The 26,390-nt window shown below is 47.3% G+C and overlaps 2 protein-coding genes across 7 annotated transcripts in view; one reads left to right on the top strand and one right to left on the bottom strand.

Annotated features, from left to right (window-relative positions):
• Positions 1–1,569: 1,569 nt before the first annotated feature.
• On the top strand, positions 1,570–10,665 carry PIGH (phosphatidylinositol glycan anchor biosynthesis class H). 2 transcript variants are annotated; one of them, XM_007095165.3, is made up of 4 exons: positions 1,570–1,850; positions 6,892–7,101; positions 7,571–7,651; positions 9,001–10,665. In XM_007095165.3, the coding sequence occupies exons 1-4, from the start codon at positions 1,671–1,673 to the stop codon at positions 9,091–9,093; spliced, it is 564 nt and encodes a 187-aa protein (XP_007095227.1). In that variant the 5' UTR covers positions 1,570–1,670; the 3' UTR covers positions 9,094–10,665. The 2 variants fall into 2 exon arrangements, with proteins under 2 accessions (XP_007095227.1, XP_007095226.1); XM_007095164.3 differs by having other exon boundaries at positions 1,573–1,850; positions 7,568–7,651; positions 9,001–10,662.
• Positions 10,022–26,390, bottom strand: part of PLEKHH1 (pleckstrin homology, MyTH4 and FERM domain containing H1) — a 52,496-nt gene continuing 36,127 nt past the window's right edge. For all 5 annotated transcript variants that reach the window (XM_042989953.1, XM_042989955.1, XM_042989956.1 and 2 more), the window contains 18 exons: positions 26,017–26,127; positions 25,000–25,086; positions 24,503–24,664; positions 23,470–23,550; positions 22,951–23,133; positions 22,443–22,551; positions 21,549–21,661; positions 20,714–20,890; positions 20,256–20,353; positions 19,588–19,765; positions 18,920–19,075; positions 17,722–17,822; positions 16,797–16,938; positions 15,505–15,647; positions 15,245–15,374; positions 13,227–13,313; positions 12,791–12,937; positions 10,022–11,852 (listed from right to left, as the gene is read on the bottom strand). In XM_042989953.1, coding sequence (XP_042845887.1) covers positions 11,691–11,852; positions 12,791–12,937; positions 13,227–13,313; positions 15,245–15,374; positions 15,505–15,647; positions 16,797–16,938; positions 17,722–17,822; positions 18,920–19,075; positions 19,588–19,765; positions 20,256–20,353; positions 20,714–20,890; positions 21,549–21,661; positions 22,443–22,551; positions 22,951–23,133; positions 23,470–23,550; positions 24,503–24,664; positions 25,000–25,086; positions 26,017–26,127 — 2,367 coding nt within the window. In that variant the 3' untranslated portion in view covers positions 10,022–11,690. The remainder of the gene's footprint in view (positions 11,853–12,790; positions 12,938–13,226; positions 13,314–15,244; positions 15,375–15,504; positions 15,648–16,796; positions 16,939–17,721; positions 17,823–18,919; positions 19,076–19,587; positions 19,766–20,255; positions 20,354–20,713; positions 20,891–21,548; positions 21,662–22,442; positions 22,552–22,950; positions 23,134–23,469; positions 23,551–24,502; positions 24,665–24,999; positions 25,087–26,016; positions 26,128–26,390) is intronic.

Below are 26,390 nucleotides of genomic sequence, written 5' to 3'. Positions count from 1 at the left end.
TCTACTGCCAGATCAAATAATAAGATCTAGAAGTGGATCCCATAATTACTGCAATTTTGAAGTAATGAGGAGTGGAAATGACATTTTGAGATAATTATTGTGAAATGAAAAGTATTTGTGGTTTCTATGAGAGTGACAAAAATCACAAGTATTGTTAATACTAATTGCATTCATAGCCAAAGAAAAAAAAGTTAAATTTCAATCAGAAGTTAATGAAACCAACGATAAACCTCTGATTGTATCCATGGAGTTCAGGTTAAGAACTCTAGGACTGAAGGTTTCCCCAAAATATCGACAGTGTTTCTCTCAGTGGTGTAAATAATGGGTGGCTTAAGTTTTTCTTCTTTTCTGTATTTTTCCAAATTTCCACAATACGCAAAGTTCACTTTTATAGTTATAAAAGACATGCACATGTTATTTACAAAAATGAGAGGGGTGTATGGCTTGGTAAGATTTAGGGTATAGAAATAAAATTGGAAAAACAAAGCAATACTTGAAGAATATCCTTTAGAGGAAAAAATATAAACAAAATCCTGGATGGAGACAGAAAAACGGAACCTGACTTTCATAAGAGAGACTTAAACCTGGTGAGACTGTTATGCCATTTATCTTTACAGACAGAGGGATCATCAATTCTTTAATACATGATGCTGCCTCAGGGCTGAAGCACCATAATTCTTTTCACAGGCCACAGGCCACTCTTGAGCCACATCCGAAGTTAAAAAAAAAAAAAAAAGAAGAAGAAGAAAAAGAAAGAACCCACAGGCCGCTGTTACTCATGAGTTTAGTAATTTTATTATCCATACCTTCTACATCTTTCTTTCTTGCTACGGAGTCCCAGCCAAGCCTCATTTGTCTACTCAATGCTCCACTCAGTGGTTCGGAAGAGAGAAACTCCCAGGCCCTACAAGACGCTCTTGGACCTGAGCCCTACCTCTACCTCCCCAACTTCCAAATGCATTCTCCATGTGGCAGCCTCTTGATTCTTCCAATAAGTCAACCTTGTTCCAGCCTCAGGGATTTTGCCTTTCCTGGTCCTCCAACCTGGCAAATTCCTCCTCCAGAGCTCTCCCAGACCAGTCCGGATCCTCTCTTGGGAGCTCCAGGGTCTTTCCTCAGAGAGATTTTCCTGACTGTCCTATTGCACGTCCCCAGGCCACCTCTGCCGGTCATATTACTTTCAGCAGCACTCTTTGCAATTATTTACGTATTGTTTCTCTTACTAGGAAGGAAGGCACTTGAAGGCAGACCTTCAATATTCACCGCTGTACCCTTGGCGCCTAAAACTACCTGGCTCAGGAATGAATGAATGAGTGTATACCTGTGGATCGATTCCTTAGAGCGTACTCTGGCTTAGAAATAGAAATCAGTTTGCCGAGAGAAAGCGCAACAGCGCTTTTAACAGCGGCTTTAATCGGCAGGCTGAGTTGGCCCAATGCAGTCTCTGCAGTAGACAATCACAAAACCCCGGCCCAACCTAGCGGCGAATTACAAGTTCTGGATCTGCGCCACACCTCTCGTCCCGGAACCGCGGCTGCGCCGAGCGTGAGACAGGGGCGAACGGGGCGGGGCCGAAAGCCGCTCTCCGGAAGTGGGTCCAGAGCCGGCGAGAGTTACGCTGGCGGGCGGTCTAGAGCGGCGCGTCCCGGCCGGGAGGGAGCGAGCGAGACATGGAAGATGAGCAGAGCTTCTCGGATATCTGTGGCGGCCGCCTGGCCCTGCAGCGCCGCTACTACTCCCCGTCCTGCCGAGAGTTCTGCATCAGCTGCCCTCGGCTCTCGTTGCGCTCGCTCACCGCTGTCACCTGCACGGTGTGGCTAGCGGCCTACGGACTCTTCACCCTCTGCGAGGTAATGGCCGGTCGGCCCCTTCCCGAGGTCGGAGTCGGGGGCTCGGGTTTGGAAGGGTCTTTGGGGTCTTAGGGTCGAGTCTGGCCCTCCCGCCAGACCCTCCCGCTGTTGTAGGGTCGGAGGGCGGGAACTCACTGGTTCCGCTGCTGCACAGCTATTTTCTTTACGTTTAGTGGTTTGTACTCCTGTACTTTATCCCTCTCACGGGTCGTGCTCTGCTCTGCGGTTCCACCTAGCATACAAGTAGTCCTTGCACGACAGCCTAAAAGTTTAACTTTCATGTGCTGTACGTAGTACATGCTCGCAGTAATTCAGTTCCAAGAGTTGAGAGAACTATTAAGTGGGTCGTCCTCATCCATCATTTCCACTCCTAGAGGAATCACTGTTAATAATACCTTAGGTCTTAGGAAACTTGTCTTTGCCTCCACAATATGTATGTGTGAACACACACACACACACACACACACACACACACACACGTTGAGAGCTTGATAATTCTTCCTAATTTCTGTTTTTTAAGGCAATCGAACACCTCCCCCCCAGTCCCTTCCCCCAACTTCGAGTATTTTCTAAAGAATTATGAAGTTTCAGAGAGGAGTTGTTTCTGTGCTCACTTTCCAGTCTCATTCCTACTTTCTGAGCCTCAGTTTTCACATGTCTAAAATGGAATTGATGGCCTGGGTGGCGCAGTCGGTTAAGCGTCCGACTTCAGCCAGGTCACGATCTCGCGGTCCGTGAGTTCGAGCCCCGCGTCAGGCTCTGGGCTGATGGCTCGGAGCCTGGAGCCTGTTTCCGATTCTGTGTCTCCCTCTCTCTCTGCCCCTCCCCCGTTCATGCTCTGTCTCTCTCTGTCCCAAAAATAAATAAAAAACGTTGAAAAAAAATTAAAAAAATAAAATAAAATAAAATGGAATTGCTGTCTGCCATTCTAGCTTCACTGTATTGTGAGGGTCACATGCAGTAGCTTTGTGACAGCCCTCAAATAAAAGGAGTCACCTTAATTGCCCTTTTCAGGATGAGTTTAGTTTTAATTTCATATGTAGTGCCCTGAATTGAATATTTTATTCCAGGAGTGATTGGCCAGAGCTAGGACTATTTATTTCTGTAATTTGGATATTGTTTTCACTACTGCATTCATTGGCTTTTTTGCCACCAGAGTGTGGTAATTTGGCACAGGTATATGCAAAATTAAGTTTGCTGTAATTTGTACCAAACTGTATCTAAAAGTTGGTTCTTTTTTTTTTTTTAATTTTTTTTTTTAACGTTTATTTATTTTTGAGACAGAGAGAGACAGAGCATGAACGGGGGAGGGTCAGAGAGAGAGGGAGACACAGAATCTGAAACAGGCTCCAGGCTCCGAGCTGTCAACACAGAGCCCGACGTGGGGCTCGAACTCACAGACCGTGAGATCATGACCTGAGCCGAAGTCGGACGCTTAACTGACTGAGCCACCCAGGCGCCCCTAAAAGTTGGTTCTTAAGTCAGTTGAGTTGGTTAAGTTGCGAGGACAGTCCTCCCTCCCCCTAAAAAGATTTAATTTATAATGTAGTTGAATTTTAATACTAGCCTGAATTCTGGCCATGTGCCCATGTGAGGTGAAGGGAACAGATATTTATTAAATGCCCACTGATTGCCAGCTGCTTTCCTGAATGCCTAGTTTTAACCTTAGAAGAAAACCAAGGCTCAGAAAGAATAATAACTTATCCAAAGTCACAGAGCTAGCAAACAGCATACCTGGGGTTCAAACCCAGGGCTGACTCTGAAACCGTTTCTTTTTCACTATACTGTCTCCTCCGTGGAGAGGGCTTGCTTAAGCAAAATTTTTAAATAGAAGTCTTTTTTATGCCAACTCCTTTTTGTACTCTCATCCTGGTGTGTCCCACTTACCTCCATCACGTGCCCGGGGCTCAGTAACCTTATCTTCCTTTAAACTCTACTGCAACACTTCTTAAGGGCTCTGTGTACCAAAGTTTCTTACCTTTCCTTGTGTTCAAAACTGTCAGAGTAATGAATCTCAGGGGTGAGAAGAAGTCTGATGAAAGAATGTATAAAAACATGAGACTTAATTTCAGCCCAAATAAATACTGAATTGTTAGAATTTCAGACAGAAAAATGAAGTATAAAGAATGCAGGCAGTAATGAAGTTTTGAGCAGGGATTACCTTATTAAAAAACTGATACGGATTAAATCCTCTAACATTTATTGTTCTTCATCCCTTCTTTCCTTCTTGTTTTTGAACTCACAATTCTATTAAAATTGTAGGTTATTACCTTATTCCAACCGGGAATGCTTTTCCCCCTTCCTTTCCTCAACCAAATAGATCTGTCAGTAACCATCACCTCTCTGCACCAATGAAATCCTTCCTTGGAGATCTTCATGGGATATCCTTGTGTGCTTTGATGTCTCTCTCTCACTCTCTTTTAATCCTTTCTTAGGCACAGTTTTCATAGTATTCTCCAAAAATATTTTATATGTATTAATTTTGCCTCTAATACATCTGTAAGGGCCAGGACTGAATTTTATTTCTCTGTATTCATCCATAATGCTTATTCAGTTAAGACTGTGAACCAGACATTGTATTAGATACTAGACATTTAATTAACTCAAAATAGGTATTTCTGGATCACCAGAGACCCTGCACATAGATTTTTCTACCCTCCATTCATTAGTCAACAAGTAATTATCAGTACAGAGGTCAGCAAACTTTATCTTTAAAAGGCCAAATAGAGGGGCTCCTGGGTGGCTCAGTCAGTTAAGTGTCCAACTTCGGCTCAGGTCATGATCTCGTGGTCCACTGTCCATGGGTTCAAGCCCTGCATCAGGCTCTGCGCTCATGGCTCGGAGCCTGGAGCCTGCTTCAGATTCTGTGTCTCCCTCTCTCTCTGCCGCTCCCCTGCTCACACTCTCTCTCTCAAAATAATAAATAAATATTAAAAAAAAAAAGGCCAAATAGAAAATATTTTAGACTTTACAGGTCTCTGTCTCATAGTCATCTGTTTCTTTAACAGTTCTTTTAAAAGTGTAAAAATCATGCTTAGCTCAGGGTGGACCAAACAAAAATAGATCACGGGCCCAAACAGACTCTTGATCCAACACTTAACTATGTGTTAGGTAGAACGAAGTAGAAAAGTATTTTCAGAGAAAACCAAAGGCAGCCAGTAAAGCAATAAAAACATATTTTATTCACTATTGCAGTAGGAGAAAAGAGATCTCAGTGTAGAATTGGGCTCAGTTCTGAATACAGCAAGGACAAGTGGGAATTTATAGCCAAGGAGCACAGTGGGGGTCAATGGATGGAAAATGGCTTAAAAGAAACATCAAAGGTGAAGGGAGATTCTGGCTAAATTGACATGATTTTTGCTAAAGGCAGGTGAGGGTCATCAGATTCTTGGTACAGCCTGTTGGGTAGTGCAGGCCCAATAAGGATGGACACCGAGGTTGAGGGTTTAGAAGAGCTTGACTAGGGTTAGGTCAAAGAAGGCATCATGTCAGTCATAAAGAATAAGATACTTTGCCTTCCGTCGGTTAAGTGTCTGACTTTGGTTCAGGTCATGATCTCCTGGTTTGTGAGTTCAAGCTCCACACTGGGCGCTGTGCTGACAACAGGGAGCCTGCTTGGAATTCTTGCTCTCTTCTCTTTCTCTGCTCCTCCCGTGCTCATGCTTTCTTTCTCTCTCAAAATAAACTTAAAAAAAAAAAAAAAAACGGATAAGATACTTCTTGCCTTCAAGGAATGACAGTAAATTACTGAATCTCTTTTGAGAGATCAGTCAGTGATTTTTTTTCTCTGTGCCATCCTCCTAAATAATAGCTTTTTTGGGGGAAAAAAATAACGGCACATGAAAAAACATACATCAATTGAAAAACACATTCAACTTCAAAAGGCTGTAAATGTGGTTTTTTTTTTAATTTATTTTTTTTTAACGTTTATTTTTGAGACAGAGACAGAGCATGAACGGGGGAGGATCAGAGAGAGAGGGAGACACAGAATCTGAAACAGGCTCCAGGCTCTGAGCTGTCAGCACAGAGCCCGACGCGGGGCTCGAACTCACGGACCACGAGATCGTGACCTGAGCCGAAGTCGGACGCTGAACCGACTGAGCCACCCGGGCGCCCCTGTAAATGTGTTTTAGAATCAAAGGAATAAATACCATTTTTGAGCCCATAACACATTAAGTTAGTCATTTCAGCTACTCAGTCACAACCCAAAAGAACTAAAAGAGTCCTAAATGATACAATCTTTGTTATTTAACAAAACAAGAAGTCAGGAGGTTGGAGGGCTCTAGAAGGCAGAAGAGGCTTGGTTGATTTTGATTCTTTTCATATTCCTGCTCTTCCACCCTTGGTGTACTCTACTTGTCCTCAGCCTGGCGTTCTACATTTGTCTACAGTCTGGCAGAGTAGTAGTAGCCCCATAGTAGTTCCAGGCATCAAAACTTTTAAGAGGAAGGGACCTTCTCTTCCTTAGGTCTCTTTTTAAGACGGACTTCATTTTCCAGAAGCCTCTCCAGCAGACTAGCCAGAGTTGTGTCATGTGCTCATTTCTAACGCAGTCATTGGCAGAACAAATAGGAACCAATCATGATTCACCCCCAAGTTCTATTAGGAAGGAGGAGGGGGGCTGTTGAGTACTCTCTGCTACCCTGTGCTAAGCATTTTACTATGAACTGTCTGGTTTTGCACTGTCTATTCTGCTGATGGAGCATGAGAGAAAATGGTGTGAATCCTTACGTTTCAGTTTTGGAAGAAAAATCTCTGAGAGTGGTGCGATGGTAGATCTGTTTTGATGGAGGTTCTCCTCCAACACCTATCCATTTACTGCCTGGATATATTTCATCATCTGCTTTCCCAGCACACAGCACTACAGAGCTGAAATAAAAGTGATTTCCTCTTCCTCCATGCATGTTCTTCTCATCTGTTCAACTCGCAGCAGAATACAGACTTTTTTTGGCATTGCCTAGAGGGGACCTGTTAAACAGCAGAGATCTGTGCGGGAGGATCACTTGGTAATCTTATCGCCTGTGTCTGGCTCTCTCTTCAGAACAGCATAATCCTCTCTGCTGCCATCTTCATCACCCTCTTAGGCCTGCTCGGTTACCTCCATTTTGTCAAGATTGATCAGGAGACCCTGTTAATCATAGATTCCCTTGGTATCCAGATGACCTCATCTTATGCTTCAGGCAAAGAAAGCACTACCTTCATTGAGATGGGCAAGGTGAAGGATGTTATCATCAATGAAGGTATTTACATGGTAAGTAGTTGAGTAGTATTACAGGTTTCTCCCATGGCCTTTGCCTGGATCTAAATGAGTCTTAATACCTAAAGTGTTTGATGTCACAGAATTAAACTTGAAGACTCTGTTCCAGTATTGTAGTGTTTCCTTTATGGCTAGTGTGTCTATAAACCTTGAAAGTGAAATTTCTACTGAAAAGGTACATTCCTTTATTTTTAGAGATATAATAAGTTTTCATAGATAGGGAGTCAGCATTTCAAGTTTATTTTTTAGCCTGATTTCAAAATCATCTCTGGTTGTTGCTGCTGCTGTTTTGTCATTTTAATCTAAAGAATGAGAATATACTCCCTCACTTCAAAAGTGATCAAGTGTTCTACTACGTAGAGATAACCATTTATAAAAAAGTTTTTAGCCTTCCCTCGAAGAAAAAGAAAACAAAATGAGTTTCACTTAGATTTCTGCTATTTGGTTTATTTTCTTGCAGCAGAAGGTGATTTACTACCTCTGCATTTTATTGAAGGATCCGGTGGAACCACATGGGATATCCCAAGTAGTACCTGTCTTCCAGGTGAGCACAGAACACTTGTCTAAAGTTTCTTCAAAAAATCCGTTACCTTTCCCTGCTCTCTGCATATCCATTGCTACTTATATTCGGTAGGAATGTCAACTTTTGTTGTCAAGAACGTTTGAGGACACTTGACAGCTACTTTTAGTGAGAGTTAGGATTTTAGTTATTTCAAAAGTTTCTTTCTGAAGCAGATATAGGCTTTCAGAAATACTATGAATTTATACAAATTTTAGAGAAAAAATATATAGGAATTTCTGCCCACAAATCACCATTCATCTACTCTGTTAGGCTGCCAATATATGCTTTTACATAGATATCATTGATCTACACATACTGCTGTATACTTTTTGTGTCTTGCTTTTTAAATCTAATATACATAATTTCATGCATCTACAGAGGCCATTATACTTATTATTTTAAATGGTTATATTATCATGTTGACTAAGTTTATTTAGCCACCCTACTGCAGGGTTTTGAAATCATCTCCAGGTTATTTTTTGTCTTGCTCTTACATAATTTTCTCATACAAACATGATTATAGTAAATTACTTTGTAAGTATATAAAGTATTTATGTATATAGTTAACTGTCTTACTGCCCTTTTTCACAAAAAATTTAAGGCTGCTAAGTGAAAATTCTTTTGCGTTACAGTTCAGAATTATCTTGTTAAAGCTTATGAACAGTATCGTAGATTTTTACAGTTTGAGATTTGGCTCCAGAGATTGGACAACTTTACCATACTTTGAGAATTTGTACTTGTTTTTCATAGTCTTGGCTAACAGTGGATTTAGTTACTTGTTTACTTTAGTATGTAGGTAAAGGAATTTAAAGTTACTAAATTGCTCTTTAAATGACAAAGATACTTTTCATATTTCCTTGTATTACCCACCAGTATTTCCTCTTATTTAAAACTATCCATCTCCTCTATTAATCAAGTAGAATCTAGATATTGATTATGCATTTGTAACAATTTATATATTTTGGGTAACAAATTTTCATTAAATACGCTTTCCACATATATTTTTCCCATTCTGTGACTTTTCTGTTAATTTTGGTTGTATTGCATTTCACTGTACAAAATATTTTAATATTTACATATTAAATTGCCTTTCTTGCCCTTGAGGACTGTTTCACAGCTGTGAATTTCCCAAGAGGGTCTGTCCTTGTTATTCCTTTTGCTTTCTTAGCCAGTAGGGTGCCATCTGGCCTGAGCTTCTGCTTCTCTGGGCTCACGCCTGAGCCCTTTAGACCCCTGATGTGCTGAGAGATTGAGGTTGCACATGGATGCAGCACCAGTACGTGCTCTCTTACGTTCATCTTGACTCTGCATTTCTCCCCTTTGGAATTCAGAGTGCCAAGCCCCGCCTGGACTGCTTGATTGAAGTGTACAGGAGCTGCCAGGAGGTCCTGGCGCACCAGAAAGCCACATCAGCAAGTCCATGAGTCCCAGCATTCAGAAGGCCAGTATTGTCTTCCATGGGAGATGACTCCTAAGCCATAGTGGCTGGTTTATTTTCTGTATTCTAAACCATTGGGTGGACACAGTCCTAGGAACCAGTATGGATGCAGTGGATCTCAGAGCCATAGAGCAGGTGACTGGAAACCTAACTCATTGTGTGATGTTAAGCAAAGTCCTTCTGTGTATTGTAGTGATCCGCTTGTAAGGTTTTGCCTACTTTACCAACTAGGGGGAGAACTTAAGAAAAGACATGTCAAAAGTAATGTTAACAAAGAGCACTTTGTGAAATTCCTAAACACATTCAGGTTTACTTTTTGTAGAATTTCTGGAGCAAGACCATGGGAAACTGACATCAGCTATCTTAAGAAACATAATTTCCAACTACATAGTACCCCTGTATAAAAGTTAAGGAAAAAAAAAAAGTCAAGCCGTTCAGGTACTGGTGAGTAGGAAGAAATGTCCTACAGAAGACTAGTCTCTGTTCACCTAGCTCCTTTGTTCTGTACAGGGTTAATTTATGATGACTCTCTTAATAAATCGATCTCCTTCCAAAACATACACAATAATTGCCTGGTTCACAGACAGTTGCTTTTTATTGACATTGAACACGGCATTTCAGTCTTGGATGTCAGGCACATTAATACTCTTGTTACTCAGCATTGTCTATGGTTTCAAACACTTCTTTTGCCAAGAGGGATGGGACAAAAGACCAGACAGAAATTCGACTTTGGTTTCCAGACAGGTTAAAGAAGGATAAACACACAAACTGCAGAAGCTTTTGATTATAAGGCAGTATCTTCTGTACTTAATACACTATGGGAGAATTCCTGAAAGGCTGGGAAGGAGCTAGGGTGGGGGAAACAGCTTGACCCCCAAGTTCAGTGTGAACGCAGCTCCATTCTTGCTTTTTCCTTAGGATCCTTTTTTTTTTTTTTTTTTAATTCCCAGGTAGATAATATTATCCTCATGGGCATTAGAGATACTCAGGATATTATAAAACTAGAGCTGTAATTCCTTTTACATCAGCTCAGGAGGGGTTATTCAGGAGACTGTGGTACATGTGATGTTTGAATTGTTCGAGGTAGAAATGTCTCAGCTAGATCTCATATCCTGGGGGAAAGGCAGCAACAGAAACGGGAGACGGCTGTAAATTGCCAGCCTTGCAAAGTCAAGTTTAAAAGACAGATGCTCTAATGTGCTTTTTTTTTTTTTTAATCATGTTTGTCAGTTTAAAGGGTGAGGGGGGGAAGCTTATAGCAGCTGAGGTGTTCAGATGAACTAGTTCCAACCTTGAAGGTTTTGCAGTGTGCAACACACACACACTTTGTGGAAGTCAAAGGCTTGGTTCCTGGATGCTCCTGCTCAAGCCACACAGTTTTCAGCCCTTGATTGATAAATGGTGAGACTGCCTTAGAGCTATGAAATAAAGCTCAGCTTCTCCAATGGCACAGAATCAGAGTATAAATGAACTCTTTCGTCTTTCTGTTTTCTGTTAGGGGAGGGTGGAGGCAAAGATCATCTCCTTTGCACTCAGCAGAAGGCCTCAATTGCAGATGGGGAGATATTTATATCACCAGGGTGCTTTCAGGCTAGGACAGGTATCACCTGTGTACCTTCTGCCCTTGGACTAATTCCCAGAAGTTTGCCATTGAGTCCTGAGGAGCAAATTCAGGCCCATGAGCCTGGATTCTGTTTCTGACTCATCTATGATGGCCTCACAAAACAGCAAAAAACAGTGCATTTGCTTGGGTTTTTCAAAGAGCAAGGAAACCACTGGTGACCATCCCATCCTACAGCAGGAAGCATAGCCTTTGCTGAGCCCTGGCCAGTCATTAAAATGAGACAGGGAGAGGTCAGATTGGACTTAACTCCCTGACCTTGCTTGCACCCAGTTGGGCTCACAGAGTGTGAGGAAGAACAGCTTGAATCTCAGCAGGGATAGTGCCTTTTCCTTGTCCTGCAAAGATAGGAACTCTTGCCCCAGAGGGACACTGCAAATGCCTACTCATTTGCAGTGGGGAAGGGGAAAGGTGAGTCTATTCCTTTTCCTCTAGCCCTGCCAATACCTTTCCCATCTGGAAAGGGAAGTCCAGTTTTAGTGAGTTCTAGGCTTTTGTCACAGTTCAGGTGAATTGGAAATTTTAGTCCTGTCTTGTTCAGGGATGTTGGGAAAACTTCAAGTATAAATCCCCACATAAGGACCATATACAATATAAAAGATACCATCCTTCCTAAGAGTATCAGTGCAGAAAGCTCTGACTTATGGCACTGACGCCCTCAGTAACTAGTAACATGGACCATCCCAGTCTTGTATCTAGAATCGGGCAGCATCCAGAGCTCAGTATTCTTGTGGGAAAAAAAGTGGTTTTTATACTGGGTCTGGATTTTTAAAAGTTGGGCCCTGAAACATGATAAGGCACCTAGAGAATGAAGGCTTCATGGAAAGTGAAATAACACATTTCACAGAACAAGCTGGGGGAGGGCTGTTAGACCCCATCACAGTAGTATCACACCCCAGGACACCAATCTCTAATCACAGAGGCACCAGGTGGTTGGAGGGGGAAAGGGGTAGGAGAAATATTCACAGCAACGTTGGCCCTCTGGCAGCACATGGAACAGAAGCAAAAAACTGCTGTCTGTCCAGTTCCCGTAGCTGGCGGGCAGCAGGTGGGTTCGTAGGTGGGTTCACAGTTGGAGAGCAATGGTTCATGTAGCTGGCCATGATGAAGGTAGCCTCTGCAATCTAAGGAGACAGCAGAAACAAAGGAATTGAACTAGCCTTGGCCTGAATCCTGGCTTTCTCCCTAGCTGTTATACTAGGTGTATAACCTTCCTGGGCTTCAGTTTCTTACCTCTTAAAATATCTGGGAGGTTCAGAGGCTCAGTGACACAGTACCTGTTAGTCTGAAGGGCCACTGGCGCACAGTACCCTCCTGAGAACAGGAGGAGCAATATTCTCTGCTTACCTCCGAGTGGGGAAGTGGTCCTTCCTGGAGGAAGGTGTCTGTATAGCCTCTCCTATGGCAGGGGTGGTATTAAAGAGAGGAGGAGGTTTGGGATACTCCAGTTTTACGATTAAAACAACAGGGTCTCCAGTGACTTTCAGAATGGAATCAGGAACTATTAATCAGAACTTAGGTTTTGGAGCCTTTATAATTGTTATTTTTGCTAGTCAGTATTTCCTGTACTGAGTAGGAACAAAGCTCTTAAAGCAGTCTTTGGGACTGTCTTAAAGACCACAAGGGGGGGGTGGCGCGTGTACAGACTGTCCCACTTTGTGACTAGTGTTGGCAGAGCCCAGGAGAAGGTGACAGCACACTGAGGAGGACGCTGCCCTGGCCCCTGGATCAGCTGCATGAAGAGCAAGTGGGCCCCGCCTCAAGCCTGCGTGGTGCTGGGCTGCGAGGGCTGAGAGGCCCATGTGGAGAGCATGGACGTAGCCGGACCAGAGTGCGTGCCCTCCCGGCCAACCCCTCACTGATGAGCTCACCGGTGACTATTGAGATGCCATGCTACCTGAACCCTTGGAGGACTGACTACAGACAAGGCCAAAAGTTGTACCTGGGACAGGGCCCTTCTAGAGTATGGTCGTCATAACCCCAGCATCCTTTCCTAACTGCAAGCCCACCTCATCATACTAGGTAGATCTGAGTAACATGTTTTAGCAGCTGTCAGACCCACCTTGGGAGCAGCCATCCGGAAGAGCAACTTCTCAGTGTGGCCTTTTCCAGAGCTCTGGTCCAGAATGGATCTGATCACAAGCATGAAGTCATCCCGGCAGCCACCGAAGGTCATTACTGAAGAGTAGGGGTAAGTGACGTGCACATGCTGTGAGAAGAAGCCCGTTAGTTCTAGGGAAATTTTCCACCTGCCTCCTGAACTAAACCAGCATCCCCTGTCTATTGTGGGCACTGGTAGCCTTAACCAGAAAGGGAGAACTCTGAAGTGGTCATAATTTGGAGATTCATGTCTTGAATGTCAATAAGCTATATCTAGACTAGAGGACAGCAAGGCTGGGGCGAGGCCTCACTTAGCTCAGGCCTTTGAGTGCAGACAGAAGAAAAGATGCTGTTCAGGAGAAGGAGGGGTCAGAAGGCCAGCCCTCATCTTTCCATACCATAGTGCTGTGGTCCAGGATGCTGACCCCATCCTCATTCACAGCAATCCACACCAGAGCATTCTCCTTGGAAGACAGCTGTGCAGGCTGAGGAAACAGGAAAATCTCATCACACATGCCCACAGCTAGGGAAGCTGAACTGACAAGAGCTTTCTGAGGAAGAAGGCACATCCAGGGATCTGCTAGGCAGTGGTTTCCAACCTTTTTCACATCTTGGAAAACATGAAAGATGGTACTTGCACAGCCTGCCAAAGTAAATAGCCTTGGGGCTCTAGCTATCTAATTACCGTCCCAAGAGGAGAGGGGTACCTATAGCCCATCCTGCCATAGTACACTCGTTGGGAGGCTCTGTGCTGCACAATAAAGGCCAGCCCTGGCCGCTCTCATGAGCATGGAGACTGGGCTGTTTTCTAGTTCACACAAACTGACAGCATTCTATCCAGTCTCTCCCAGCTGAAGTGCATCTTGCTTCAGCCAATTTCCTAGGGGCTGCAAATGAAACAGGAAAGCAAGCAATCTGAGGGGCTTTAGGCACTACCAGTGAGAAAAGTAACTCTTTGTTGGACAATTCTTAAAATGACTAACTTTCACTGCCAGGACTGCAGTAGAGCAATCTGGATTTCCTATCTCTCCTACCCAAAAGGCTGGGGAAAGGGAAGGACATGTCCTTTTCAGAAGCTTTTCCCAACCCCCCAGACAGAGGATCCCAGGGTCCCCCATTATATGCCTTTATAACACCCTTATACGCCTTCAGAACACTTGTTACAGCTTACAAAATAACGTATGTATTTAGAGAGAGAATATATATGATTGTCTGATTAATGTGTACCTCCTTACTAGATGGGAAGCCCCACAAAGGCCAGGACTGTGTCTGATTCGCTCATCTCTTGTAATCTTAGGCAGTGCCTGAGACCTAGCAGGAGCTTAACAATTCTTTATTGAATAAATGAGTGAATGTCCACTGTCTAATCTGTACTGTTAGTGAACAGGATCATGATCCAGCTTTGAGGATCCTCTGAGTATGAATAAATTTTATGCACACCAGACACCTGGAGAAGAAAAGTTCCAGTTGAAATTAATATGGGTCACCTGGCCTTTCCTGCAGTGAAACTAACTGTTGCCTGAGTAATTTAAGAGTCTCCTTTGGCCATGCTAAGTCAGCAGAGATGTATTCATTTAGGTTATATATTGTTCTATCTTTTGCACTTTTAAAAATGTTTATTTTTGAGAGAGGGAGAGATAGTGTGAGCAGGGGAGGGGCGGAGAGAGAGGAAGACTGGATCTGAAGCAGGCTCTGCACTGACACCAGACAGCCCAACGCAGGGTTTGAACTCCTGAACCATGAGATCATGACCAGAGCCGAAATCGGATGCTTAACCGACTGAGCCACCCAGGCGCCCTCTTTTACACTTTTTAAAAAATGAAAGCATTCTTGAGGGTGTTATGTCAAGTTTGAATCCTTATGTGTAAATTAGTCCTTCCCCCACCCCGCCCAGGGGTAGCATTGTAAAAGAAATTAAAAAAAAAAAAAAAAAAAAAAAGGAGGCACTTGGGTGGCTCAGTTGGTTGAGCATCCAGCTCTTGATTTCGGCTCAGGTCATGATCTAATGGTCCTGGGATTGAACCCTGTGTTGGGCTCTGAGTTGGGCATGGAGCCTGCTTGTGATCTCCCTCTCTCTCTCTCTCTCTGTCTCTCTATGTCCCTCCCCTGCTCTTATTCTCAAAAAAAATAAAAATAAAAAAAAATAAAGCAGTCAAAAAGGAAAGATGAACATCACCCAGAAATAATCCTGGCCCAAAAGCAGTGATCACAACTCTGCTCTGGACCCTGGAAATCTGAGAGAAAGCCAGAAATGGGTGGAGAAACAGCGACCTCTGGTGGTTGCTAGTGTGCAGGTGGGCCCTGGAGCCTGGACTGACTCAAACGTGACCAGATGTGGGCAGTAGCTTGAGAAATTCAGGGCATGTTCCTGAGGGTGTGGTAATCACTCCTTTCCCTGGACACCACCCACACTTACCTGAGCAGCAAAAAGCTTAGCACCAAAGAAAGGCCATTTCCGGGCCACTGTCAGGTAGATGCGGATGCACTCAGGAGGGGAGCAGCCTTGCAGTGCGGTCCACTTTGTGGTCAGCAGATCTGCCAGGTGCCTGGTTTGGATGGATGGAAAGAGATGGTGGCCGTGAAGTGCCAACATGTTTTCATTGCAACTGGAGGTCTAACCCGGCTCCACAGTCCATGCCTCCCCACAGCAACCCCCTCCAAGACCTTGCAGCCTACCTCAGCTGTTCAGGGGGTGCCCCGTGTCTGTAGCGCCTTGGGTAGAACCTGTCTAGGACTTGTTGGAGGTGATGCTGAAGCTTGGCAGGGGGTGTGCTCCCAGGGCCTGGTGGGGTGGGCCTCTCTAAGTCTCCATATTCTACCTGTGTTGGAAGCACATGGAGTGAGCAGTCAAGAATCCAGAGGTGGATGGGGTGGGGATGGGGATGGGGCTGGGGCTGCTGGAGAGGTGAAATAAACCATTACTTCATTACTTTATTGGTGGGGTGTGAACGGATGCGAAAACACTTCTTGTGAACAGACCCTGTGTCTCAAGTTTCACACACACTAGAGAAACCACCTTATGGTCCTAGATGATTATTTACATCAACTTGCCTTTGGCAGCTGAGGTTAAGTGCCTTATCCAAAGACACAATTAGCGGCAAAGGAAAACTATGGATATTCTGGCTTCTAATCCAAAAATATGAGATCCAGAACTGAAGATGCTACAGCTCCTAGAATATTGCAGTGTTCCAAGCCTTTGAATCAGACACCTCACTCAAATCCCAGCTCTGCCATCTGCCAGCTTTGTAACTTTGAGCAAGCTGCTTAAACTCTCTGGGCTTCAATTTCTTCATCTATTAAGTGGAATTAAGAACTAACAGGGATAATACATATAAACTGTTCAGCAGAGGACCCTCTATAGAGTATTGGGTAAACACTTATTATTATAAAGGTCAACTGTTATTATTACTCCTTCCTCTCCACCATGTAGATTCAGACCCTTTCTCATGGGAACCAGGAGGGCATCCCAGATACCTTTGGCCAGATAGCCTCCTCAAGGTAATAAGGAGACGGGTCAAAGTCTGAATGCGTGTTCCCCTTCCTAATTCTACTTACAATGCTTTACAGTTGTAAGTACAAATTTTGCCACATCCATTATGTGATATACATCATTTCAGTAGCATACTGAAGGAAATGCAAGGACGCATTTTTGTTTACTTTACACAGACAAGGAAACTAAAGCACAGACCACTGCAGTGACCTGGCCAAAATCTCACAGTGGGAAAGCGGGTAGCACTCAAAGGCAAATCTTTGGATTCCATGTCCAGAGTTCTGTCCGTAACCTGTATCTGCAGTGAAGGGCTCTGCTGGGTAAGGAGTCAGCTTCCCTCCACAGCCAGGGACAGCGAGGCCACCCTCCCCCTCAGGCACCACAGGGTCTGCAGTCTCCTGTTTTAGGGTGTGTGGTACGTTCCACGTGTGAGTTCAGACACGGTGCCCTGATCCTGCCAATTCCTGAACTGCCTTACCTGGGCCATCAGGGCAGCCATCTCGAGAGCCAGCTCCTTGTTGACAGGAAACCTCCCTGCCACTATCTCCCCGCTAGTCTGGGAGGCAAGCAGCAGCCGCTCCCGCTCCGTCTCCCCTTTGACTTGACTCCGAAAGTACAGCCTACAGGGAAGACAGAAGAAGCCAAGACTCAGTTGGGATCCTGAATGGATGAGGTTGTCTTGGCCTCTGTTTATCTTGATTTCCAAAGAAAGAAACTACTCTCTTTATACCATCTGTGAGCCTATTTTCTATTGCCTCCAGAAAAACTTAACTAAACATGACACAGGGCAGATACAGGGCCATTAGATCTCAGCAACAGTGGCACATGTTACACCTGAATACACCACCACGCTACTGGATCAGGGGAGGGGATCTGCTCCCTGGAACCAGAGCCTATTAGGGAACTGGATGAGTTAAAGATTCCAAGAGACTAATGGAAATTATTTGCCTAGAGACATACCTGGGATGGGATTTTCTTATTCAGATGGATAAAAAAAAAAATCCTGGTATCTACTTCTGTGTTTCCTGGAATTGTTATAGGAGCTATTTATCCTTTAGCCTTAAATAGTGCTCATACAAAGTTTCACTCTCCTAATGTAACACATGCAGCCATCCCACAAGGTTGGTCTGTTTCCTTGGCAGGAGTATGCGCGCGTGCGCACGTGTGTGTACATACGTGCGGTACAGAGACTGAGAGCCTGAGCTGTCCAGGTTCTCCAAGAGGATCAGCAGAGCCTCATTAGTTGGCCTCATTAGTTGGGGCCCCAACTAATGACCACTACACAGTGTTCTATCTGTGGATCCACTGCCTGTCCGGCACAGGCCATCCAGCTGGGGGAGTGGCAAGTGGCGCCCCAGTGGCAGCCCTCAGTCTCGGCCCCACCCTCAGGCGGTGTTCAGGACCTGTTCTTGTACATCAGCTTCACCACACGTGTGCCACCCTCAGCCTTTCCAGAGTGCAGCTCCTTCAGGGCCTGTTCCCACTTGGAGATGGCATCACAGATCTTAAAAGAGGCAAGAGAGGAAAGTCAGAAAAGCCCCTGATGAAGAGAACAAGGACCAATCCGGGGCAGGACCCAGGCAGGGCGGCAGGGCGGCAGGGCAGCATCGAGTGACTGTCCTCCATTAGGAGGCTGACTTGCAGGCCTCATGTGCCTGGGACCAGAGAGGTCTATAACAACCTCACAGACAGAGGTAGGGCCCTGGGCATGGTGTGAGCAGCAAAGCATGGAAGTCTGCCCCCACTGGCCTTAACACCTGAGGGGGCTTTCCCAGAGGCCAGGCAGGCGTCAGTCAAAAACCATGGCCTCGTATTACCAGCTCTGTTTCCATTCCACCGACTGCTATTCTCTTGAAGTATACCCAGAGGCCTACCGTGTAGCAAAGCCAAACAGACCCCCTGACATTTATAAACAAGATATGTGGCATAGTTCTTCCAGGCAATGGTAAATAAAAGACTACAGAAGCCTTTGTCCTGTTGCCATAAAAAGAGCAGACACAGAACCAAAACACTCCTACTCATCAATGCTACAATACGTTCCCACAAACACTTCACATCTTGTCTGCTAATCCCAGACAAGATAGGTCTGAAATCCCATTCAAGGGTCCTTTACTTGTAGAGGTACCATATAGATCTACCTGCTTACAATTTGCTTGAACCAGTAAGTGCAGGCCCTGGCAGATGGAAAGATTGAGGGGCCAGGGAACAGCACCACATCCGGTGGACCTAGGTGTACAGCTACCCACCTCCGTGTGTGGATTGTGTGACTGGCAGCAGCCCCGGTTGGAGCTGCTGCTGACAAGTGCCTCCCTGTCCTTCCTACACCACGCTGAGAAGCAGCTTTTCCCCGGGACACTGCACAGCCCTTCAAGGGCAGGAGCGGTGTGGAGACAAGGGCACACACAACTTCTCTCTGCCTGTACGGGTATGTTTTAGGATGCCACAAAAATGCTGGCTCGGGGGAGCACCTTGGACTCCAAACCCAACAGGCTGGGGGACAGTAAGGCACCAGCCAGGGGGCTCTCTCCCCATCACCAAAACCTGGAAGCCTGGAGGTCTCCCAGGAGGGGCTCATTTGGCTTACGGGGAAACCATCATCACCTTGATGCTCCCCTGCAGGCAGTGTTCCAGGTCCCTGCCAGAAGGGTCATCTGTGAAGAGGGCAAAGCCAGAGTGGGAGGACTTCCTCATGCCCGTCTCTTGATTCAGACGCTGAAGGAACTCATCAACTGTGGAGGAGCCGTCAAAACCAACCACCTGCACGAGAGAGGTGTTAGTCCCAGAGGAAATTTCGTATCTGGGAGGTGGAAAGGCTTGGCTGAGAGGAGCAAGGGCAAATGCAAAAGCTAAAGGAAGCTGGTTTCCATAGTCACACACAGAGGGTGAGTGCTTCAGAGACAAGCGGCCCGCTATAAGCTGGAGGCAGACAGAAGCTCTGCTGCTCCTTGACTGCTGCTCTTTTGGAGGTCTTTTGTCCTGCCCCTTTCTTGGTCAATGTCTCGGCTTCCCCGTTCGTGCAGTGGTTTCTAAAGATCTACTTCCCAGGTGCCAAACAGCAGAGCACTTTTGGAGTTCAATCTCCTTTCTCCCTCCACACAGGCAGTAACGGTCCCACCCCCACCTCCACACCCCAGGCCCATCCTGCTGGTTTGCCTATTATTAAGAGTCTGCCAAGCCTAAGGAGGTTTAACACCCACCTGGCCCAAAGATATTCTCTGGGCCAGTGATATGAGAAGACTCAGGAGAGGGATCCCGCGCGGCCTCCTCACCTGGTAAGTCCCATTGGCGAAGTGCACGGGGATGCTGAAGGGCAAGGAGTGGTGGAAGGGGTTGCGCAGCAGGATGGACACCACTTCCATGCGTGACGGCCTGGCCTCCCGCTCCCCCACCTGTAGAGTCCGCTCCACTGCCCGCTGGCAGTAGGTGGCATACTGGCCAGTTTCATTTCTAAAAAGACAGGGAAGAAAGAAGAGAATGCCAGGGAATTCATTCACCCCTGCCATCTTGACACCTTGGCTGCCTACCCTGACCTAGCCAAGACCAAATCCGCAGCTGGGCAGGCTGTGAAAAACGTGACACTCTGGTCTGGGGTGTTAATTTGTCATTCAGGGCCTATGTGCTGCAAATTGCTGGCAGAGATATTTCCTCTGGAAGCCAGAAAAACATGGCAACAGACCATGAAAATGTGGGGATGACTTGGGGACACCGGAGCTTCACGTGAGCACATCCACAAAACACACATACACAGACTGGTGTGCAGAGCGGCCCAGGCCTCCACATGCCCATCTGTGCACACAGCACTGAGGTCTCCGTGTCTCCATGACCCCTGTGCAAACCACAGGGGCAGGGTGATTTGACCCATCTTGGTCCCCCCGTCCCTCTTCGCCATGCCACCGTCAGCAGTGCTAGAGTGGCATAGGAAAGGACCCTCACTCACGTGGGATCTGCATGGCGCTGGAGCTGCTGTTTGATGTACCAGAGGAAGTGGTGCTGAGGCAGGAAAAGTGGGGCACACAGAGCCAGGAGCTGCCAGCACTGCCAGGGAACAAGCAGCATGGGGTGAGCGCTGGGTCTGCGGCAATGCCCGCCCTCACAGTCCTGAGCTACCAAGGCTTCAGTGCTCTCCAAACCAGGGCCCCCCACCTTCTGTGGACGGCAGGATGGCCCATCCTGGTCAGGCTTTGTCCAGAACGGCAGTCACCCAATCTGACTATGCACAGACATCCAGAAGGGGCACAGAGAAGGCAGGTGTACTGAGGCAGCTTGGAGCACTGAGGCTGCCCATTGGCCACCAGGCCTAGAGGGTACCTGCTCCATTCCCTCCTTCCCCCTTCCCGGCTCCTGGGCAGTCCCTGCCAATGGCCACCGTCAGCTGTTTTGCCCCAGGATGCCCACCTGCATGAGGGAGTACTTCTGAGGTGGGCGGCAGCTGGTCTGCTTCATCAGTTGGCAGTAGATCTCGCTCTGCAGCTCGGGGTGAACCAGGCAGACCTGTAGTGCCGTCTGGGCCAGGGACACGTGGTAGTCTATGGAGGCCGCTTCCACAGGCACGTTGATGAAAAGCTGGCAGGACTGGCACGAAAATGGTGGTGGGCCCGGGCAGACCAACAGCCCCTTGACTAGCATCCGCGGTGACAGTGGGCAGATTGGGCCGTCCCCCCCAAGGGCTCTAGGCAGGCTCCAGTTCACTGTAGGAAGCCCTTTCTAAGAGGGAGCACTGTCACCGCTTGAGAGCATGTCTGCCTGCTGAGAAGGCTACTCTGGGATAGAATCTATCCTTCTTCAAATGTGTCTGTTACATAAGCAAGACATTCTTTTTTTTTTCTTTTTAAAGAGAACATTCAGATGGACACAAAGAACACTGTAAAATAGGTCAGAATCTCTGAGGTCCAGAAGCAACATAAACCTGGCCTTTCTGCTGTTCACTAGAAGAGAAAGGGAGTTCCTCCAGGGGGAGTTTCACCGGCACTTCCCAAGGAAGCCGGGAATGCTTCCCCACCATAACTGACTGTGGGGGGGGGGGGGGACAGCGGGGCGGGGGACAGCGGGGCGGGGGGGGGGGAGCTGTGGGACTCTTTCCCTTCCATTCAGATCTTTCTGTGAGCTCCCCCTAACCACATGGGTCTCTTCTACCTGAGCACCACCAAGGTGGGCAAATTGCTCTGGGAGAGTCTGGGTACGTGGCGAGGGCGCCACCTGTTGGTGCACCTGGGTTCCATTCCCGCTTTACCTTGAAGAGCTTGAGAGCCTCCGTCTGCAGGGCCTCGGAGGGCAGGGTGGTGAGGGAGGTGTATAGCCCGTCTTTGCTGTAACACAGCATGGGGTGCCTCCAGAGAGGGGAATCTGCCCAAAGCACAGCACCAGGGGTGAGGGAACTTGCCTCCCACCTCCACTCCCACTCTGATTTGTGAAGAAAACAAGGGTTAACTGGAACACACGGACCGCACTGGATTTATCCGCAGAGTGGGGGGTATGCAGTTGTACACTGCATCTAGCACACTCACAAGCATGGCTTACAGGAAGGTGGCTACTGCCTTCTTCGGGGGGCTGCAGTGGGGGTGAGTGTGTGGGGCCGTGGGTATCTGCGTGCAAGCATGTGTGTGCGGGAGAGGCCCCTCCCTGCAGTGTCAGGTATGGATGGACAGTGCCTGTCAGCGGGGAACACACAAGGAGCAGTGAAGGGGTGTGCGGCGTGTGCCATTAGTTCCTCAGGGTCCTGAGAATCAGTGGCAAAATAAAGACCCTGTGACACCCCAGGCTTAGGTTAGTCTAATCCCAGTCTAGGCTTCATTCATTGATTAACAAACTTTTAACCAGCTTCCTTCCTTCCTCAACTCTCTGCCCGGCCAGCAAAGCTGCAGTGAACAATGTAAAACACTGACCCACTGGAAAGTCTGCTTCCCAAATAAACTCCCCCAGATAGAGAGTGGTCACCTCAGAATCTCACCAGAAACAGGGGCTCTGGAGCGTGGATGGGAATGCCCTTTTGTGGCTTAGGTAGTTTTACAACAGCTTCAGAAACGCTGCTATAAATGCTAACAGAAATGCTTTCTTTGGGTTTCTGACCAACCGTTACCCAGCCGCCACCCTCCAACCCAAGCAGTGACGGCCACCGTTGCCTTACCTGGGTCTCCCTCCCCATCCATCAGTTTCCCAATGAGCTGCTCATAGGCAGTGCCAACCTGGGCACTGCTGCCACCTGCAGCCACCGTGAGGTGGTAAAGCCACGTGTCCTGGAAGGGGATGGAAAGCCATCTGATGAGACTGGAGTGGGAAGAATGGAGGCAAGAGCTCCAGAGAAGCTTCCTTGAAAGGGTCAAACTCAGGGTAAAGTTAGGCTAGTTTGGCTGACACAAGTCAAGGCCAACAGTCTCTAAGAGGGAAGACCTGGGATCAGGTGAACATGAACCCAAGTTTCTACGCCTGAGGTGCTATCTCACGGCCCCAGTGGAGAGATGCTGGTCACTGAGAGTGAATTCAGTATGAGGAACAGTGCAACCAGGGAATGAATACTAGTTGCCAAAATGTCCAGAAGGAAAGAAACTTGAATTTGGGGAGGTTGAGAAAGGAAAAGGGGAAGACAAGAATCACAGGACCAAGCTTGGCCATGGAGGCCCAGCCCCCTCCCTTACCTTTTCATGCTTGGTGCCAATGAGGAGGTAGGTAGGGCTGTGCTCTCGGGGGTGAATCACCAGGGTGCAGTGGGAGGAAAGCAACTGCCTGGTTCCGCCAGCCTCATAGTCTTCGTCTGAGTCACAGGATCGATCTACTTCCTCTATGCGTGCATCCCGCACAGGCAGATGGCCCAGGGGTCGCTGCGAACATGAGCCTTCCATGAATGGGAGAGCCAGCAGGGAATGGGGGAGTGTCTTCTTTCTGAACCCAAAGTCCCTGCTGGGCTGGGCATCATAGATGTGGCCTGGTCACGGATGAGGGAGTTAACTACAGCTCCCTGGCTGAGGCTTGCCTGGTGAAGCACAGATAGACCCCACAGGTGGAATTTGTGGGCCATTCAGTCTAGAGGGATCCAACCAGCTGGCTTCGTGCTTGTGGTGGAATTAGATGGGATAGAGGGAAAAACTGGGGCCTTGCATTAGGAATGTGGTCTGGAGAAAGCAGAGAGTGGGTGCTATCAGGAAGCCAAGGAGTACCTTGTCCTCATGGCTCCGATAGTAGTAGAAGGTTCTCCCAACAAGAGCACACCAGACCAGCTTGGAGTGGCCATGTTTTACCTAGAAGACAGAAATTAAGACAGCATTGTGAGAACCAGGTAATCCCAGAAGTAAATCCAGGACTGGCAAAGAGAAGCCACAGGGAGGCAGATCTCAAAACCCCTGGTCAACTCAGGTCCTTAGTGGAGATGCCACCCAGACGCCCTAATAACAGAACCAGCCCTTTCACGGCACAGGTCCGTGGCGGGTACCCTGTAACACCCCACTCACCCTTGCACTACATGCCGTTAAAAGATTAACCAGGCCAATCAGATGTCCTGTTCCAAGCATATGGACACAGGAAGAACTTGCTAGTCAGATCTATGGATGTTGAGAGGGAGGGCAAGGCCACCCAGGGCAGGCATGGGATGCTAACACCCCTGGGAAAACATAAATCACTAGGGAACAGCAAGTGCACAACAGACAGAGGAGAGTGACAGGAGCACAGAATGAAAGGGGAAGCAGACGCAGAGACAGAGCCAAGACTGCTGAGCTCGCTCATACGAGGGGCTTTGCTTCCTGATGGCGTTCTCATCTAGTTAATGTGCTTCCTTGTTAACTTCCATTTTCTTGGGGTTAACAGGAACTCTGCTTCTCACAGCCAGAAAAGCCCTACCTCAAACACCTTTAGGGCAGGTCTGGGATGTTCTGTCTTTGAAGGGCCACACCTACCTCGCCTACATCACTCCCTCCCACCATTCATACTGAGGCACGGTAGATGCAGGCAGGGGTGGGCAGCAACTCCTAATAACCTTGAAATAGGTACAAGACATTCCTTTCCCTCCTGTCTTGATGATAACTGTTGTGCTAACAACTCTGGTCTCTGTTTTCATTCACCGACACTTTGTGAGGCCAACCAGCTGATCCCTGTGAGCAAACTCCTGCAGACAGGAGCTGTAAGGAGGGCAAGACCCAGGCTCCTGGCCCCCTGGCTGTCGGGGCCCACGTTCCACCCCACCAGCTCCTCCCATACCTTAGTCAGCCAGCCCTTCACGGCGGGCTTGATGCCACCCTGCGGCAGGGCCAGAGGCCCAACGGCCTGGACCTTCAGCAGGCTCTGCAGTACTCGGATCCACTCCTCCAGCAGGCTGGGTGAGTCAGCCGTCAGGTAATAGGTTTTCTTCTCAGAGATAAGCTGTGGAGGGCAGAGTGGGGGCCAGCGGCAGGGAGACAGGAGGATGGAACGCCAGGGACCTGGCTCTGAGGTGGCACAAATCCCTGAAACCACTGGGCCTTCCTTCTTCCCACCTTGGGACTCCCTCCCTTCTTTTCCTTATTGTTTTCTCCCCGTCTCTCTTACCTTCACTCTGTCTCTTCTTCCTTCCCAGTACTCACAAATTAGGATCACATCCAAATGTGGATGTGATGTCTTTCACACATGCTCATTTTGCCTCATCTTTGTCTCTATCATAGTCATAGCCAAACTTAGCACCTCTTGTGTCTAAAATCCTAGCTGCTAGCAACGCCCACCTGGAATGTCTGTGCACCCTCCCCTCGAACAATTTGGCAACGGGAATTCAGTTCCACTTGACCTTGAGGTTTCCGGATGACATCACTCTGTAAGACAGGAATGGGGAGGAAAATGGTATGAGTCTTCTCAGAGCACATCATTCTCCTTTCAGATCTTACTCCAGGCCACAGGCAGAGGGGAAAGTGATTCCTAAGCTTTCCTGGGCTGTGGTATGATGGGTAACTTGTTCTGGATCCCAGTTCTAGCTAAATGGAGCAATGATTAGAGACATGGATCCTAACCCAGGCCTCAAAAAGCATAGATTGAGCCTTTAAAACTGGGTCAGAAGCCACCAGATTATTACAGAGCTATAGAACCTTTAAATTCTATCACAGCCTTTAAACCAAGTGTGGAAATAAGTGGCAAATATATCCCCATTACCCTTCCCAGTGTGCCTGCACACCTTACTAATCAGTCACAGCATACTACTCATTGAGTGATACAGGCCCAGTATCCTCAACATGGTGTTCAGACAGTCACGGACAATCAGCTGGAGTTGCATAAGAGACACCGTCCTTTTGCCTTCCTGAAAACATTACTGTTGGTTCCCCAGGGATGTCCTGTCAAACTGGAGCCCAACACCCAAGGCTTCCTAATTCCAAACTGTACAGGAAGGAGGTGGAGGAGGTAATGCATTCTGTTAGGACAACCCAGATGATGTGAGGGCAGCCTGCAAACAATTTCTTTTACAGGACCAGGCATTAGAAGAAATCAGTTTCTGAAGTAAGAAGGAATCACCCAGCCAACTCATCTAGAACTGCCTTTGTTCCGTGCCTGATTTGACTCCAAGAACCAGTAACCAGCCTCATGGCCCCATGTAAGGCTCAAAGCCTTGGGTGCCCAGCCAGGTCGCCTCTCCCCACCTGCCAGACCTAGCCCTCTGGCTGTGGGCCATACCACCCCTCTTCCAGCCCATCACAGTTCTGAGTTTGGGGTGGGGTCCTTTTGACTACCGTTCTGGGGAAGGAGGGTCTCACCGGGGACTTGTAGTACATAATCTGTCCCTGTCTCAGGACAAACCAGCGCCTCTTCCATGTCTTCACCCGGCTCCCCATTTTTAGCAAGTAGCCCGACTTCTCCAGGGACTCCTATGGGGGTGAGAGGGTATAGGGGGAAGAGGGGGAGACAGAAAAAGGGAATCACTTGGGGTTTGTAGATGTCATACAGGACAAAATGGCCCAGTTGAGTCACTGCTTTGTCATCAATTAAAAACCAATTCTTGAGTACCTACTATATATATTTTCAGGGTACCATGCCCTGCTAAGGGTTCAAACAGAACTAGCCTAAAGCAAAGGTGGTCCCGCTGTGGAAGGGTCCTGCTGGCTGGGGAAGACAACACCTGACTGTGAGA

The sequence above is a fragment of the Panthera tigris genome, chromosome B3 (genome assembly GCF_018350195.1).
Source record: "Panthera tigris isolate Pti1 chromosome B3, P.tigris_Pti1_mat1.1, whole genome shotgun sequence".
Lineage (NCBI taxonomy): Eukaryota > Metazoa > Chordata > Mammalia > Carnivora > Felidae > Panthera > Panthera tigris.
This window is presented reverse-complemented; position numbering and strand designations above follow the sequence as displayed.